This window comes from Seriola aureovittata, chromosome 11 (genome assembly GCF_021018895.1).
Source record: "Seriola aureovittata isolate HTS-2021-v1 ecotype China chromosome 11, ASM2101889v1, whole genome shotgun sequence".
NCBI classification, from domain to species: Eukaryota; Metazoa; Chordata; class Actinopteri; order Carangiformes; family Carangidae; genus Seriola; species Seriola aureovittata.
The window spans coordinates 19,665,277-19,683,263 of record NC_079374.1 but is presented as its reverse complement, the minus strand read 5'-3'; the positions used below and the strand labels follow the sequence as shown (position 1 = coordinate 19,683,263).

Sequence of the window (17,987 nt, the reverse complement as noted above, 5' to 3'; positions counted from 1 at the left end):
AAAAATCAGAGAAAGGTTTTCTTGAATTCCAATTGGTTGAGCTGTAAATTTTTACTCAATAGCCAACTGAAACAAAATAATGTTGACTGATATACATTTAAACCAATGGCTTTGCTGTTTGTCAGAACGAATAATTTTTTTGAAACCAATCAGATTAGACGTTGAAGGCGGGGTTTACATTGTTTTCTTCCGGGACGCTGCTGTCACCAAAAATGGCTTCTCTTGACAGAGTAAAAGTATTAGTTTTAGGGGATTCCGGTAAGTTAAGTGACATTTTCGTAGTTCATACTCTTTATATAAAGATATTTGCTAATTTTATTAAAACATTTCTTTGGTATGGATGAATTTTGCCCGGGTTTCAACCCCTTTAATCTTTAATTGAGGAACCTAAACTGTTATCAGTAGTCTGTTTCAGTGACTCTTGTAAACCTGCATACCTTACGCAACATAACTGTCATGTCTACTGATAAGTTATAGGTGCAATCATTGCACCTGTTATAGTTTAACACCGGTCACTGCTGACTTAAGTTTTGCTTCTTCCCTTAAGAAGACGCCTTAGTATAAGACGAATGAACACCTAAATTTGAAATTTTCTAGAAACATGTCAGCCGAATTAAAGACTGACACTGAACAGCTAATTTAAGATATTTACGGATGTTCTGCAATGTATGTGTTTTGATGGAAACCAAGCATAAGTTACACTGGCATGTTTATTTCAATGAAGGCTTATTATCATTTTATACAGTGGCAAGAGAAAGTAAGGAACCCTTTGGAATTGTCTTCATTTATGTATAAATTTATCTTCAAATATGGTCAGATCTTCATCTAAGTTACAATAATGAACAAAAATCAATAATGAGTGTTATTTTAACTATTAACTAATTGTTCTTGTCCTTATCATTCAAATATTCACAATGTAGTTTGGAAAAAGTATGTGACTCCTCAGCAAATGACATGGACAAAAGTGTGGTCAAGAGATATCAAACCTGGAGTCCAATCAATTAATACAGATTGGAGTTGATCAAGATTGACCTTTGATTTGCTTAAAGCTGTAAGGGTTACAGAGTGTTTTCAGTTTAGATATATATATATATATATATATATATATATTGGGGGAAACATGCAGCAGAGCCGCTCTCATGAATACAGTTTTGTTGGATGAATGGTCCAAAATTCCCCCTGAATATTGTGCAGGTCTGATCAGCAGCTACTGGAAGAGCTTGTTTAGGGTTATTGTTGCCAAAGGAGGTTCGATCAGTTATTTAATCTAATGTTTAATAGGTGTGTTCAACAAAGACACAAAAGATTATAATTATTTATATCAGTGTATTGCACAGTGTATGTCTATACTTGTGACGTAGATATAATGTGTGCCCTTGTTACCTATGAGTCCTTGTGTGAGTATATATTAATCCCACAAGAATTGTCAATCGTCTACCCATATTTCTTGTTTTTTTTCCAGGGGTGGGCAAATCTTCCTTGGTCCATCTTTTATGTCAAAATCAGGTTTTAGGTAATCCATCATGGACTGTTGGTTGCTCTGTGGATGTAAGGGTAAGCAGGCTGCACACCTCCTAATTTACAAAATTTAATTGCGATTAAATTAGCTTCAGATAAACTAAATATGCTTTATACAACAATCTTTTAAGTAACAATTTTGTTTCAAGTTTGAAAATGTTGGAGCCATACTTAGTTTAAGTAATAAACATAGTAATATCAGACACTTATTACACTGACTTGACAATATATACTTAATGTCATATGATTCAACACATTTATATTAGATAAAAATGAGTAGAGCACTTACATGTTGCAGATCTTTTAGAGGTTAAAATGACTGAAGGATTGAAATAGTCATTCAACTACAGGTTCAAGACTATAAGGAGGGAACCCCAGAGGAGAAAACCTACTACATTGAACTCTGGGATGTAGGAGGATCTGTGGGCAGTGCCAGCAGTGTCAAAAGCACCAGAGCGGTCTTCTACAATTCAGTTAATGGTAAATAGTCATTTCATATCATTATTTAAACAAATGTGAAATCATAAGGCATGTTATTCAGGTATGTTCTGTCATTTTCTGTATTATTTTAGGAATTATATTGGTACATGATTTGACAAACAAGAAATCCTCTCAGAATCTTTACCGCTGGTCACTAGAAGCTTTGAACAAGGATTCCTCTCCAACAGGAGTCATTGTCTCAAACGGGTAAGTAGATGTTAGTTTTTGGTATTGTTTCTAAGGATGGAAAAATTATACACACTAACACAGTTCCTAGAAATGAATTTGCTGATAAATGACTCAAAATGTTGGTTAATGGGGAGTTCAGTCATGTTTTTTTCTCCCTGCAGTGACTATGATAGAGAGCAGTTTGCTGAGAACCCGGTGCCTTTGCTGCTAATTGGTACCAAGTTCGACCAGATCCCAGAGAACAAACGAAATGAAGTCCTCACCCGAACAGCCTTCCTGTCTGAAGACTTCAATGCAGAGGAGATCAATCTTGTAGGTTAACTTTTTCATTCCTTCAAACTCTCACCTAAGGCCCTTTCAATCTTGGAATCTGTAGTAATGCTGGCTTCATCTGTGTGTTAAAACAGATTTCTGGCATTCAATGGTCTCTGTTACAGAAATGTAACAAGACCATTAGAAATATAGTTGCAATGCTTGAGTGGTATTTGGCATCTGGTTCACAAAAGAGAGCACAAAGCTCTTTTTCCTTCTCCCCACAGTGGACGTCCTGCTGGTCAACCGGTGAAGTCATTGTTTGAATGATTGCAGTGTCAGATGCATAATCAAATAGTTTTTATTGACTCAGCAATTACTTCTCTGAAATTCAAGACCCAACATGGCATTGTCGTAAAAACAGTATATCAATATGTCTTATAAATACGCTGGAAGAAGCCTTATCTGCTGTACTTTTTAAAGTTTTCCTATTCATACAAGCGTCAAGGATAGAAGACAGATGAAGTTATGAGAATGGTGGTTATTTTTGTGTTAATGTGCTTGTGACACAATGTGGCAGCTCATCTGTGCAGCAAAAAAAGTTTCTTCTTGGGCTTGTCACCTGACAGTGAATCAAATCTCTGTGTTATAATTGGTCACAAAAATAGAAAATCAAAGACACCTATAGTAACACTGTAGCCCCCTTGTATAATCTGAAAATCCTTTACACTGGTGACATCTAGTGGTATTTTTAAAGAAGACACCATCGGAGACAGCAATGTATGCCACATTTTCGTCACAAATGTTGAGAAATGTTTCTGCAACAAAAACATGCCTTCAGAACAATTTGAGAGAAGCTTTGATCATTTACACATTCTACACATAAAGCTGTAAGGTGTCACCTGAGAAAGAAAAGAGGTTGATGTGCTGTTTTGTTTTCTCAGGACTGCACTAACCCGAGATACCTTGCTGCAGGTACATCAAATGCAGTGAAGCTTAGCAGATTCTTTGACAAGGTGAGAAGCCCAAAGTAATGTGACGTGCAGTTATTTTCTGTTTCTGTAGAGATTGTCTTTACAATAAATACTGTATGTACAGGTGTGGATTAAGGGAGGGGAGCATAAACCATCAGATTTTTACCATGTACATGAAAGTAATTTGGCTTCACTTGATCTATGAATAGCAACTGACAATTGCAGTAATTATTTAATTCACAATAATTTGATGTTAATGCATTGTTCAAATTATAGTGTTATATTTAGGGAAGTGTGTGAACAATATTTTTTGTTGGTGAATTGAATGTCAGTGTGAATATTGCAATGTACAACATTCCAAACTTAACAACTATGTAGGCCTAATTTTAAAGTTTAGCATAGTGACATCTTATCTTTAAGGGTTCTCGTTAATTTCCTGGACTGCTGTGTACGATTGTACCTAATTTGTAAAATCAAGTGGGAATCTTTTTCAAACAATGTGCTAATGTAGTTTTGTATCAAGTTAGACTCACATCTTAAACAATCTCTTAACAGGTAATAGAGAAGAGATATTTCACAAGAGATCCAAGTCAGGTGAGTACCACATTTCCAGGCTTTATTTCTGTTATGAAAATAAGATCAACAAACCAGAATGTCACAATTATCTAATTTACAAGCAAAAATCAGAATTCATTTGTGAGTGATGAGGAATAAAGTGTGATTCTAAGGGAAGCAATTCCTGTAAAACAGCACATTTCTTTCCCTTTCTCTTTGCAGATGACGGGTTTCACAGACAGAAAACGGTTCAACTTCAAAAGTTTGCACTATGACTGACGAGCCACGAGCTACAGCCGTGGTCTGGGGTTTGGTCTTAATGTGCCTGGGCTTTCACACCACAACCATCACACTCACTATCTGTCCCCCCTCTGTCCACCGGTATTCTATGAAGACTCAAACCTATGCCGTAAAAGATAGAATTTTTAGTTTTAAGCAAACGTTGATATAGTTGACAAAACTTGCACAAGAATTTTGTAAGAAAATGTAAGAAATGAAGCTTATTGGCTCATGTAACATTCCACTATGCTTGCATGATTTTCTTAATCCAGGGAAGAAAGAAATGTAATTTAGTGAAGATATGGGGATACTTGGGATTATTACAATCATCTTGCAGAGTAAGAGCTGTTAGACCCTGAGGCTTGCTGTTGCAGATAAGTGGTCCGCCGGAATCACCCTAAGAAAAAGGCAACAGAAAAACTTGATTTATTTGTCTGTGGAAAGATTGCATTTGTTTTTAATGAATTAAAGAAGAGAGTTTGTGAAATTGTATATTGTGAGCAGCATTATTGGTGTATTTTGTTGTATGTAATGGTTGGTTGCTTATTTGCTGGTCTGCTTCAAATACTGTTTTATTACCTGGCAAATTCCTCCCTTCTTTTTGTCGAACTTGGTGCATATCATGTGTTCAGTGTTGAAGTATTTTTGCCATATATTTTTGCACTCATGGCTGAATTGAATCTTCTCAGTGGCTTCTTTCAGTACGTCTGAGGGAGGCTTCTTGGCTCCTATTCTGCCCCAGCCAGCAACGACACAGTTAACATTGGCGGGGATTTTCCCATTTTTCTTAGGTAATCCGATGGCCTTCACATACTTGTTCAGTGTGGCATTGTTTTTTAACTGTGAAAGAGAACAGAGTAGAACTGGATGTCAAAGCAATTATATTTACCTCATTTGTTATTTTCCAGTGTATTTCATGAATCAGTTTACCCATCTGTCAGACATGACAGTGTGTGTGTCTTATGCCATCTTAAAGCAACATTTAGTTTTTATGTAAAACAATTCATCCCCCACATCTTCACCTGCTTCAGTGCAAATGTGTGAGATCACACATTGCATCTTCAGCTCCACACAATGAAATGAAACTGAAATAATAGCATCAACTACATTGTACAAAATACTGATTTCAGTTATAAGCTCAGGTTTGATATGGACTTTTATACATTTTTACTTTACCTTAAGTAGCATAATGTCATAATCATGTTCATCATATTGTGGATGTGGATAGTAATCAGCCACTTGGATCCGTTGCTGACTTTTTTCTGTCTTGCTTGTTACGTTATGTGCCCCTAACACCACTGTCATCGGTTGAGGACTGACAAACCAAGGAATAAATAATATAAAAATATTTAGTTATACTTCAAAAACATTGATGAAAAAGTCTAGTATAACTATGCTTGAAATACAAATTACCATAGAGAAAGCAAATACCATTCAGCCTTATACACATTTACATACAGTATATGTCATATCTTGATATATTATTGATTCAACATTAATCTTTTTTCAAATGATTAAACGCTATTAGAGGTAATTATCAACAAATCCTTTGTAAATGACAAATAATTTGTTATTTGAATAACACATGAGCTGTAAATAATTAATTAGTTCTATGACTTTGAACTGATACAAAATGAACTCACTTCTTGCAGTGTGCCACAGTTAGAACAAAGTCCTCCCGAATAAGTATCCCACCACAGGTGTGTTGTCCCTGAATCTGGAGTGATGCCATGTAGGGTCTGGAATGAGGCTTTGAAACCTTACCACCTACTATGCCACTCTCAGTGGCCCCTTACATGAGGAGAGAAGGTAAATTAATACACACTTGTCAAAAAAATAAAAACTACTATTATTATAAAATTATTTATAGTCATTTCTTCCAGTTATAATTTTGAAAGGAAATGAAAGGAAATTTTACCATTTATGGAGAACAGCTGAAAGACAAATATAATCCAGACTAGGCGCATCATGGTCGTTGTACAGAGGTAAAAGATGAAGAGTCTGGTGGGCTGTGCATCCCCCTTCTACTTTTTGTAGTCAACCCTCCAGCTCCCACAACGGAAACTGTGTGGTCAGGTGTCAAAATTATCTTGCTCTCTGCAGCAAATATGTGAGACCCCATCACAAAACCAGATAAAACTGTCAATGTACCATTTGCATGAATAATAATAATCATGAACTGTTTTATACACTATATGTCTCATTGTGCTGTTATGTTGGGAATAATCGTATTAATAGAAAAAAACAAAACAAAAAAAAACAAAAAGTCAGATTTGTGATTAGAGGTTCAGGTCCTGACTGTTTTCTACTACATAAAAAAGTCCATAGTTTTTACTCTCATGATTGATCAATTTTATTCTCTGTTGAATACATTTACTCTAAAGCAAGGGAGTTAAGGTAAATAAGGTAAAAAAAAAAAAGAAAAAAAAAAAAGATAAATTGTCAAATGGAAACTGTGTCAGGGCCACATTAACCGCAATGAGAACAAAGGAATTCAACTGTTGAGCACTGAACTACACACACAAATAATGTTGTAATTTCTATCCGTCCCGATTTTTGCCTGACAAAATTAATTAGATTGTTTTTCAAAAGACAGACTTGCATCTTAGCATTTTAATTTAGTGGTCAAGTATAGTTTTTAAATCCAGGCTGTAAATCCAGACTGAAAACACACTGATTATTTTTAAGCACTATACCCACTCTGATAAGCTAAAGACTCGTCTGCTGGAGGTGTTTGTAGTTTTCCTCAGAGACTGGGGGTAGATTAAAAGTCCATTTAAGCCATTAATATTTATTCTTCAAATTTAATGTTTTTTTTAAACCTTCCACAACTAATAAGTAAGCATTTAGTGAAAACAAAATTCTACTGGGGATACTACATGCCTCAAAATACTAGGCCACACACAATGTTTTTTTGATAAACTATCCCAACTTTCAAGTTATCAAACATAAGAACGAAAAACAGCAGAAATGGTTTTATTAGCAAGCTGAGAAGCCTCATACAGTATAGTCTATTATTTCTACTGTCCACAAGATGGAATCATTTTAGTGTGCATAAGATCCGCTCAAGAAGTTGATTCATCTAGTCCTCATATGTGCATCTTATCATTGTTTATGAGGACGGTTAAACCTTGCAGTGGTCTGTGTTGAGATCTCTGTTACCAGGTACAAGTGGCATGATGGAAAGTCACTGAGTCAAAAGAAGAAGTTAGTACAACTGACGTGAATTATATAAACTCACCTTTGACCAATTTTACCAGTAGTAGTCATTACTTAGAAAGCATACTAGCAAGGTTAGTAAGAAGTTCCATATTGGTGCTACATTGTCCCTGCAGGCTTGTAACTGAATGCATAAATGTAGCTCAGTCAAATGGTAAAAAGGAAAGATTTAGGATATTTAAATGTATAATGAAACAGGTGAGAAATCCAGCTTATATTTACAGCAACTTTTAAAATCACTACTGTCTTTTCAGTGGCCACCTGTGCAGTATGTACAATGCAAATTCTACACAGAAGTTCAATTCAAATTTATTTATATCGTGCCAAATCTTACAGGCTAACACCTTGCACACAAATAGCCTCCTTAAGAACCGAAAGTGTTTGCATTAAACTACTACAACTATGAGGTTACTACCAGCATGACCCCAACCTCTGCAAAGCAGGCGGAGAGGTTAACCAACACAGCAAAAGCTGCAGCTGCTATTGCATGTGCATAACACAGATTAACAGACACTGCTGGGCATGAATTCACTAGTTAGTAAGAGGAGAGCACTATTCAAAGTGAGACTAGTGCATTTCACTTTGGGTTGCACACTATTTTCACCCATTCAGCAATAATCATTTCTGATGTACGATGAAAAACTTACGGACACATTTTTTCATGTGTCTTCATGCAGTCTAACGGTGCATTTAACAGTGAGATTTTTATAGTTTTCTAGCAACCTGGAGTGCAGGTTAAGTTTTACTGAAGGGAATACAAACCAAGTAAGAGCCAAGATGACATAATTTCCTCCTCCCTCACTAAGGCGGAACTTAGGGTAGAAGGTAGAACGGAAGCTACAATACATTTTTTTTATTTCATTATAGGAGGTTGAAAAAAGTGAAGAGTGTCTTCAATAACCATTATTCAAGGGCAAGATATCAAACTGTTTGATGATCTACACAGCTAGGGCTGACAGCCAACTCATAGCAACCTGTGTTAGCTAGTTGTTACATAGTTGAGCATTTAAATGAAGTTAAAGTTAAGCTATTTGTATTTAAATGGTAAGGTGCAAGTTAAAAGCAGATATGCATAGTGTCTTTGCAACAAGTGAGACACCAACATTAATGATTTAAGTTCAAAAATGCGATTAGCTGTTCTTAGGATATTGTGCCATGAGCTGTGGAGCTCTAATATGGCTGTGAAAGGGTCTATTGCATTGGCTGAAGTGCTTTGTTACAGGAAAAGAATAATGTATCAGACCATGTGTTGTCCATAAGAAATATAGCAATTACCTATAATATTCCAAGTCCATGACCAAGTAATTAAAACATTTTATTTGGTTGGAAGTTTGTTTTCCAAATGATGGCTTCAGTCAATCATTGACAGCATCATGCTGTGAATGTATAAGACAATGTAGTGATGGCACTTTGGCTGAGATTTTAAAAACACACATATATATACACACATTACACACACACATACATTACATCAGTGTGAAATCTCACTGCAGTGTTTCAACCTCCACTATTCACTTCATCACAGAATTTATAAACCTTAATGCATTAGAAACATTAATCTGATTTTCTCTTCGCAGTTCCCTTTCTGCAACACTTGCGGGTGCAGAACAAGCAACATTTCAGTGTCACCCACAGAACAGTTAGGAGAATTATAACAAAAAAGCAGATGACATCCAGGCTGTGGTACTGAATCCAGTTCAACTCATGTGCAGCCACTCTCAGGTGTGTAGCTCCTTTGTGTCTCATGGTGAACTCGGTCCAGAAAACAGCCAGATCCAGAGGCTCAATGGGACGGTCCAGGTGAATATGAGACAGCTCCACTATTTTCTCTTTGTAACTGGGGAGGAGTAGAAGTAAAAAGTCAATAGTATGATCACTGGTTTGATCACTTATTAATATATTATTATTATTTTTAAGGTTTTTATAACTAGGTTTTTAAGCTCACACCCTCACAGGTCTTTTCACATATTTATGCTTTACCTCTGCTCAGGTTGATGCTGGGTGGAGCTGTGCTGGGAGGTCACCAAACTCCATGAACTAATAAGAATAATGAAGTTCTAAGCTGCACTCTGAATCCTAGCTGGACCGGACCCATCGGGACTGGGGTTGGGTCGGTTTCGGACAAAAATTTAGAAATGATGTTTGGGTTTGGGTGGGGCTTTTGACATTCATTTAAAAGGCGCTGACACATGTGTTATTAGGGTAAACAGGCAAATTGAGACACGCCCAAGACCATGGTAACAACAAAAGCGTGACAGGGTAACACAAACTCAGGGCTTCAGCTTACACAAAGTGTGTCAGACTCAGGTCGGTTTGGACATGAAAAACAGCCTGTTGGGTTAATAAATATGTAGACAGACATTCTTTAACAAATAATAACAAACATCATTATATTTATTTTTCCAGTTTTTGTCACTTATTAGTGATTTTTCATTTTACCTGCCTTAATAGTAACTTTTTCTTTAATGGTGAATTTTATGATTTCCATAATCAACTGGGGGACTGTTCTCTTTAATGAACATCTAGTTGTCTTACCTCTTATCATGGATGATATTATTCAGTGCAGCCAATATTTTTTCAGTCGTCACATCATATATACTGAGTTTCTCTGCGACACCACGGACCACCATGCGATGTACATTGTCTCCCTGGTCCCCAAACAGTGGAAACATCAACATGGGTACAGCATTACAGATACCCTCATAGATACCATGGGTACCTCCATGAGTGATGAAAACTTTAGCCTTGGGATGGGCTGAGAAGTAGAGGAAAAGTTAGATTAGAGTTCAAGAAAAATGCAACAGTTGTAATACAATACAATCACTGTCAAAATTATTGAACGTTATCTTGAAATTGACATAAAAGCATAGAGTAGCACCCATAACAGTGGGTTAGCATTTGAAGAAAAGTCACCTCTGGAAATGATTTCATTCATTACATTTACTGTTTGGCAATTTAACAGTTTTGAAATAACTCAAACCATTTTTTTTTTAACTTTCAATAGTATAATTCATGACATGATAGCAGCACCACAAATCTGGATAAAACTAAACACACCTAGCAGATCGTTCTGAGGTAGCCACTTCATAAGCCTGACGTTCTTAGGTACATGCTCAGGTGTGACTCCAGTGTACCTCCAGACAACCTGAAACATAGAAAATACCTCTTTGTTTTTAATGTGTGTTGTGTAAACAATTTGTTATAATGATATAATAAAACGGCATTGTTCAAAACAAGGCAATGCAGGGGGCAAAGTCCTATGGTTCCAACTGATTAGGGTTTAAGCATATATGCTGAGTGTGAATTTCTTTGTAATCTCATGTGTAACTGTTTGCCATGCTTAGTTAGAAATTTAGATTATACTAATGTTTTATCTGAAGGGAATGAATAGTTACCCTTTGAGGAATTTGACGAAAAGCATCAAAGAAGTGTTTAGCCTTCTCCTCAGGCATGTTGGACACCATTGAGCCCAGGGTAAAGACAATAAATCCGTCGTCTCCTGAGCCATCCACAAACTCCGCCAGGTCCTGTAGGGATTTTAGAGAAGACACAAAAATGACCTCAAGAAATTTGCAAGAAAAAAAAAAAGAAGTTTGTAGAGTGTATGGGTGTGTCTAAAATAACATCTATTGGCCGAAGACCAATGTGCAAAAGCTTTTTTACTGTAAGGTGTTGCCATTATATAACTTTTCTGATCTGCAGTCCTATATTATTTTCAAATTTACAGAATGGAATTCATTTGATTAGAATTTTATTTGTGCTTATATCAACAAATATTTTGCATTTGTAGAGTAGTTAGATACCAACTAAGTAGGGCCCTTCTCTCCTTCTTATTTCCTTAGATTACACTGGCCATAGTCCAGACACCAGCTTTCCCTGGCTCAGATTTCACACACTGAACCTCCCGGAAGAGCAGACAAACGCATTCTTTAACAAATGTTATGAGCCAATGATTGGTAAACCTTGATTAGCAATCTTTATAATAATCTAAGCACCAGTGTTTTGTTCTTAAGATTTTTTTTGAAACATTTGTATCTCCATATTCCGTTTGAAACTTACTTTCATACAAAATAATTACTGCAATATTTTGCAGGTTCCCAAAATAAAGACCATATAAATCTAATGTGATCAGAACAGATGCTGACTGGTTCAAAACATACTGCAGGCAGATATGAGATACAAGAAAAACATAGCAACTCAAGTATTTTTTAAGCCACGGACAATGATATTGAACACCATTTAAGATTTAAACCTTTATCAATTCATTCTTTTATTTATCTATTTATTTATTTTTGGCCACATGGGGTCAGATGAAATTGAAAACAAGCTACATGACACATTTAATGGACATATCGTCACCTTTGTCCAACATATTAGCAAACTTTTCTATTCACCAGGCAGACATGCAGCAACATTAGCACTCATTATCAGTAATGGCTACTGGGTGAATCCAAGTCTGATTTTCCTTTTAGCTGTGTTTTTGGTCTCAGTCAACTTCAGTGAAACATATCTACCTCTTTAGCTGATAGATGCTCCGCTATTGTCATTAATTAGTAGCCAATTTTGAATGTGGGAGAATTTTTTTTTGCTGAAAATAGTTACCTGTTGCAGCTGAAAACAGGGATGATGAGGTCAGACTTTGCACGCTGTGCGAGCAAAAACAATGAGCCAATAGGGACTGTAATGCTTTCTAGAGCTGCTGAATTGGAGGATTATTCTTCATAACATGACTATTAATTGGTTTTCAGTGTGATTTTCATTACATCAAAGATTAAGGGGGTTGCTTCAGCTCAACTCAACACAAAGCATGTATATGTGATTGGCCATAAGTGAATCCAGATGTTAGGCATGCTTATTTACTCTGGTATATATTCTTTACTTACTCACCGCTGGCAGAGGAGCTTTCTTTGCACAGTTGATACCTCCAATAAAAACCACGTTTGGCATGACGGGTCTGGGCCATTCAAAAGTAAAATCATATCTGAGAAGCCAGATAGCACCATGACTAAGAAGATCCTTGTAGGTCATGCTGTCTTCAAAGTACCTGCTGACCAGATCGTCAAAGTGACCATAGATTACTTTGCATAAGTAAGACTCAACAAAAGACATGCCCATGTTTTTTACTCTCTGTAGGAAAGTCATAGTGTCTGTATTATCAGAGAAGAACACAGGAACATAGGAAGGAGGAGAGGGGCACTGGTTAGCCTTCACATCCAGCTGACATGGAAGTCCCCGCAGGAAATAAACAGCTGGAATGGAGAAGTCATGAGCCAGGATGGAGCCGCAGGGAAGGAAGGGGTCTGTTAGCACAAGTTCGAAGCCCCCTTCCCTCAGTTGTCTCATAAGAGGCTGGTTGTTAAGCAAACTCTCGCAACCTTTCACCTGCAATGAAGTAAAGTTAACCAAACGTTCCACATTGACAAACAAATCTGAAATTCCTGGTGGCTTGAGGAACACTCCATCCTTCAGCTGGTTGAAAGTTCCATCCAGTTCAGATTTGGTGTATGACACTTGGTAGATCTCAGTCTTGTAGCTCTCTGAGCCTTGAATTAACAGGCTGGTTTCAGGCACCAGGACCAAGACCTCATGGCCCCTGCGGGTGAGCTCCTTAACCAGTATCTTCATGCTAAGCCAGTGGCTCCCATCCACAGGCATAACCAGCACCTTCCCCCCCTGAACGGGCCCCAGACTGAGGCAGCACATCCAGGCCACCAGCCCCAGTGCAGGAAACCACACCCCGCTGCTCATTGCCTACTCTCTGTTGTGAAAGCTGGCTTGTTGTCAGAGCTAATGCTGCCTGTTTTTAAGAGGTGCCTTAATGTGTGCGCGCGTGTGTGTGTGTGTGTGTTTAAGTTCTGCAGGAAGTTCAGGCTGCATTTGCGGGCGGGCGATTATATAACCAGGGAAGTCGGAGAGAGCAGAGATTCCCAGTGGATTTTGTGGTGAAAGTCTAGCATTCAAAGTTTGTCTCCAGTTAATCATTCTCTTTGTCTTTCTCACGCTAGTCTTCCCTGTCGTGTCTGAGTGTAATCATTTACACTTCAAACATGTACATTCACATAGTACAGTTCTCACATTTCATGAATACATTATGTTTATCCAACATTGAAAAATGAAACCAGAGGGGTTTAGTGTCTTGTGTGATACCAACAGTAAAAATTAATTCATCATACTTATTTTTGTATGAAAGGCAATTTTACTCGCATTAATTTCTGTTTGTATTCTTATCTATTATCTTCAGCAATGAACTCGGTCGGTAAGATCTGCAAGTCATGGTGGCCATGCATGTTTGCAGCTTGTACTGCCCACTGATTTGTGCAAAGTCTTCTCTGTTTATCTTGGCTTGTCCTTCCCTCTTACGCCTGGAAAAAGGACACATGCGTGCAAAGGGCTGTTGCATGCGCCCACTTTTTAACCCCCCTCCCCTGTACTCACACGCACACGTATACCTACAACCACTGTAAAGAGACCGGTTGCGTGTGAAGCCAGTTGTAATAGGAAACCGACACCCTCCTCCTTGGAGGGGGATGATAACATCAAACCTACTTTGTAATGTGTGGAATTTCACCCTCTGTTACGACTTGGTTTACCTTAGTAAACCCCTGTTCAGAATAGCTGTTGCACTGGTAGTTAGATTGAGTAAATAATTGTCCATTCAAATGAGTAAAGAACAAGAAGAATAGAAAGCTATCAGCAAGTTTAGCTTGGTAGAGCAATAACACAAACAACATCACCAAATTCTCTTATCCTGGAAAGTGCTGCCTTGTTTTCATTTCTACACCATGTCAAAAACTATCTCTAGAATCCATTCAGGTCAGCTCACGTTTTTACAAATTTAGTTGAATGACAAACCTTTTCTTGCGAAGAAGAAAAAAAAACAAATAAATAGAGTGTTAGGAGGGTGTGATTGGTGTGGTTTTTCATAAGGACTATATTGCAGAAAGTAGTTCCAGAGACATTGTACACATTGTGTTCTGTGGATGTGGAATGCCTAGATTAACGATAGCACTGTTGCTAGAAAGAAGTGTTGTTTTTCTAATAAACAAACCACAAACTAATCCCTTTTATCCCCTTAGGGAGTTAATATTGTTTGATTTAGTTATTCATTCATTTACTTTATGGTTATTTGGGTGAAGTGGCACTGCTGTAAATTAATTTGAGATGGGAAAAAAATTAACCTTGGTGAATACTGTGAAATCCCCCAAACAACCAGTAATGCAACACACTAAGTCTATAGGCCTCTACCCAAATATGTAGGTAGATGGAAATTTTGTTTTTCTTTGAATTTATTGCTCACAAAACTCTGAAATTCCTGTCCATGCATGAAAACAGACATATTTCCACTGAGGCAACTACAATATCTACTGCCACCTATAGGCTTAGTGCAATAAATTGTGTTTTCATTTATTAACATCTGTTACTTTATTGTTTTATTTACTGAATGGATTCAATAAGTTCCATGCTTGCAATTATTATTATTATTGTTGCAATTAAGCAGCAAAAGGATGGGAAGATTTATTTTTTCACCCCACAATAGATGGGGCAATAACAAACAAAAAAAAAAGGTTTTTAGGCTCATGAATTTTCTCTATCACTTAAAATTGGCTGATTGTGGTTTTTAAATGATAATTAAATGACAGATTCATTCTTCGTCTGAGACAGCAAAACAAGTGGTGTGTTTGCTCTCCGTCTATTTGACCTTGTGTCTTTTCTCTTCAGATTGAAGTCATGTTCAGTGTTCTGGTCTGCCTACCTGGTCAGACTGTACTGGGAAATATCTACCAACAAAGCAAGGTACATATTTGAAAGGAGCTGAAGGATTGACAAACAAATGAAATAATGCTTGGAGACAAATGAAGCCTTGCACACACCTAAAGGCTGCAATGCAAACAATCGTAGCAGTCGTTGCAAAGCTGAAAACTGAAGCTGAAGGCTCAAATGAAATGAAATGTTTTGCCCCCAGAGTGCTATATTCTACGGATGGGACTGTCAGTCTGTCATTTGTCAACCAGTCTGTTGGCCGCTCTACTACTTCGGTCTAGACTGAAAATTTTCAATAACTAATGGATGGATTGCCATTACTTTGACTTTCGTGGTCCCCAGAGGATGAATCCTCCTGACTTTTGTGATAGCACCACCTGAAGATTGATACTTGTGGGTCTGAGCAAAATTCATGCATTATGGTAAAAATTGATATAGATATCAGGTTTTCCTGTGTTCCCTCACTTTGGCTCAGTTGTGTCTCCACAAAGGAACCCCGCAGAGCAGGGAGCTGTTTCAACAGTTCTGACATTGAGGAGAAAAGGGGCTGTGCTTGGGGTTGATATGTGGATCTTTATTTGAATACAACATGAAAAACACTACTTTCGATATCGCAGCAGCACCCACACACAGGGGCTTCCTAACACAGAAATGTTTTCATGCAGAAAAATGCCGTTTGACACCTTCTCAGCCACCTATGTGAGGTGAGGTGTTTACCAATTTGTTCTGCTAACACTTAGAGCAGCAGGGTGTAGGAGGAGTTCTGTTTCCTGCCTCGGTGTCTGTGTGTGTAGGTGAGAATCACTCTTTAAAGCCTATGACCTTGTCTACGTTGGCCACAAAGAGAAAGCAACACCTCAACCTCAGCAGCTATGTGAAGATATTCAGTCACAGTGCTTCAGAGCACTTCAAAGTAGCTTGAAATTACTCACAACCCAAAACACAATCATATCATTACATTGTATGGGTTTGGTTTGCACTTGGATGTGGAAACTGTGTAGACAGCTGGTTTGATTAAACTTGCATCATGTATCTCTTCTCTGAGACACGAGTTTAAAATGTGGCTGAAATGCTTCCTGTATAAACTCAGTCTATATATATATATATATGTATTTATTTACTTTTTTATATATTTTCACTTGTGTGAAGACTGATACTTTTCTTCATGCCATCATCACAAGGCAGAGTGCTCATGTAATAAACATTCTCAGCTTCAAACAACATACGGTGTCATCATGTGTAGCTCCCAGACAGGCTGTCATAAAAATGAAACAAATCTCAATACGAATGAAATGCTAACATGCTTGTAGAAGCTGAGAATCCAGCCAGACAACATGCTGACAACCTGATGAAATGTGCCATTTTGGACAACGCTGTGTGTTGTTTGTCAGTTTACAGACAAGTTGATGCCTCGCAGTTATATCTGCCCTGCACAGCTGAAAAAAAAAAGCCCATAATTAATTCCAGATAAATCCTGCAGCTCAAACTGCTTTTAGGGATTTTGTCTATTCACTCGCACCGTTTGTGTGGATTGTGTTCATATTTTGACAATTTTATTACCAAAGTATTTTCATTCACAGTCAATTTTTAATTAAAATGTTTAAACAGTTGGAACATCTGACTTCTTAACTGCTTTGATGAAAAAAAAAAAAAAAAACAGTATTTTAATGAAAAACTAATGTAGTTTTGATTTTGCTGCAAAACTATCAAGTGGTTGTACTGTTCAACCAGACGGTGGTGCCAAAGCCATAAAAACTCCCCCCAGCAGGTATCAGCAATTGTTCTCTGTTGGTTTTCTGTATCATTCATTATCATTTCCTGTGCAGGACTGTGTCTAAATCACTAAAATGTTCGAGCACTAAAAACTGAGCCATTCAATCAAAAACAGGGTTGTGACAAGGAAAGAGAAGGGGGGATGTTGTTTCTCCAACAAGCCACTGTAATACTGTAACATAAACAGATGTATATCTCAAATCCTTTCCTTGTTTATCTCAAATTTCAAGCAGCAAGTTCAGTTACTTCTGTTTTACAGTATTGTTGATTATTAGGTGAGAGGAACTATAGAAACAAACCTCTTTTTTCATCTGGGTTGATTAGACAGCAAACAACCAGTGTGTGTATTAATCAGTTTTTACAATGTTATCATGTAATTGGATCACATCAGTCCTTACAGCAGTGTTTAACTCCTGCTGATTGAGATCCAGCTCATATGTTTGTAAGGTCGCTGGCAGCCTCATATCAGTGTATAGAGTTCAGGACTGTGGGTGTTGCTCTACATGCTGTCAGTTGTAAGCCCTGCTGTGCAAATATATGTTCCTGTGAAATAAAAGACTGTGGGATAGTGTTTGCTGTTTACAGATGGTGTGTTTTCTACATTTGTGCTAGGAAGAAGAATAAGTTGAGGAGTCTGATGTGTGCACGTAGCAAGCAGTGTGCACATTCTCCCTTTTCTGTCTCCTCCGGCGTCACCTCAAACATGTCAGATTAAACGTGGGCGGCTCTCTGATGGGTACAGTTAAGAGTCATTCCACAAAAACACTTTGCCTCTGTGTATTTGTAGTTCTACCATCAACAATCAATCAAAGCACACACTGTCATATGAGAGGGTCACTTAATGAAGCAACGCATAACGTAACTTTTTGATTATGTATCGTGTGTAAATGTACTTCAGATTTAAATGGTCACAGAAAATTACTAAGTGGGCCTGTGACTCAAATAAACCACATTAAGTGTGTGCAGTTAATGAAATAAAATCCATGG

General features: G+C 37.4%; 3 protein-coding genes across 3 annotated transcripts; 1 reads left to right on the top strand and 2 right to left on the bottom strand.

Annotated features, from left to right (window-relative positions):
* Window positions 1–176: 176 nt before the first annotated feature.
* On the top strand, window positions 177–4,485 carry rabl3 (RAB, member of RAS oncogene family-like 3). The gene is made up of 8 exons (XM_056389314.1): window positions 177–258; window positions 1,463–1,554; window positions 1,869–1,998; window positions 2,091–2,205; window positions 2,349–2,499; window positions 3,384–3,455; window positions 3,969–4,007; window positions 4,191–4,485. The coding sequence occupies exons 1-8, from the start codon at window positions 213–215 to the stop codon at window positions 4,245–4,247; spliced, it is 702 nt and encodes a 233-aa protein (XP_056245289.1). The 5' UTR covers window positions 177–212; the 3' UTR covers window positions 4,248–4,485.
* Window positions 4,486–6,389, bottom strand: LOC130177495 (granzyme B-like). Its single transcript, XM_056389313.1, has 5 exons — window positions 6,166–6,389; window positions 5,891–6,038; window positions 5,424–5,562; window positions 4,827–5,087; window positions 4,486–4,644 (listed from the first exon to the last, which is right to left on the bottom strand). Exons 1-5 carry the CDS (start codon window positions 6,215–6,217, stop codon window positions 4,492–4,494), a joined length of 753 nt encoding a protein of 250 aa, XP_056245288.1. The 5' UTR covers window positions 6,218–6,389; the 3' UTR covers window positions 4,486–4,491.
* A 2,379-nt stretch (window positions 6,390–8,768) lies between these two features.
* LOC130177494 (UDP-glucuronosyltransferase-like) lies at window positions 8,769–13,330 on the bottom strand. The gene is made up of 5 exons (XM_056389312.1): window positions 12,354–13,330; window positions 10,862–10,993; window positions 10,524–10,611; window positions 10,002–10,221; window positions 8,769–9,303 (listed from the first exon to the last, which is right to left on the bottom strand). Exons 1-5 carry the CDS (start codon window positions 13,212–13,214, stop codon window positions 9,021–9,023), a joined length of 1,584 nt encoding a protein of 527 aa, XP_056245287.1. The 5' UTR covers window positions 13,215–13,330; the 3' UTR covers window positions 8,769–9,020.
* Window positions 13,331–17,987: the final 4,657 nt, after the last annotated feature.

What these genes read in the sequence shown, in the direction of transcription:
- LOC130177495 (XM_056389313.1), bottom strand. Translation starts at nt 6,217, where the DNA reads ATGATGCGCCTAGTCTGGATTATATTTGTCTTTCAGCTGTTCTCCATA. An exon ending in TCAGCTGTTCTCCATAAATG is followed by an intron (nt 6,039 to 6,165) that starts GTAAAATTTCCT and finishes TCCTCATGTAAG; the next exon opens with GGGCCACTGAGAGTGGCATA. An exon ending in ACTGTGGCACACTGCAAGAA is followed by an intron (nt 5,563 to 5,890) that starts GTGAGTTCATTT and finishes TTGGTTTGTCAG; the next exon opens with TCCTCAACCGATGACAGTGG.
- rabl3 (XM_056389314.1), top strand. Translation starts at nt 213, where the DNA reads ATGGCTTCTCTTGACAGAGTAAAAGTATTAGTTTTAGGGGATTCCG. An exon ending in ATGCAGAGGAGATCAATCTT is followed by an intron (nt 2,500 to 3,383) that starts GTAGGTTAACTT and finishes TTGTTTTCTCAG; the next exon opens with GACTGCACTAACCCGAGATA. An exon ending in TTAGCAGATTCTTTGACAAG is followed by an intron (nt 3,456 to 3,968) that starts GTGAGAAGCCCA and finishes ATCTCTTAACAG; the next exon opens with GTAATAGAGAAGAGATATTT.
- LOC130177494 (XM_056389312.1), bottom strand. Translation starts at nt 13,214, where the DNA reads ATGAGCAGCGGGGTGTGGTTTCCTGCACTGGGGCTGGTGGCCTGGATG. An exon ending in AGAAAGCTCCTCTGCCAGCG is followed by an intron (nt 10,994 to 12,353) that starts GTGAGTAAGTAA and finishes AAATCCCTACAG; the next exon opens with GACCTGGCGGAGTTTGTGGA. An exon ending in ACCTCAGAACGATCTGCTAG is followed by an intron (nt 10,222 to 10,523) that starts GTGTGTTTAGTT and finishes TCTACTTCTCAG; the next exon opens with CCCATCCCAAGGCTAAAGTT.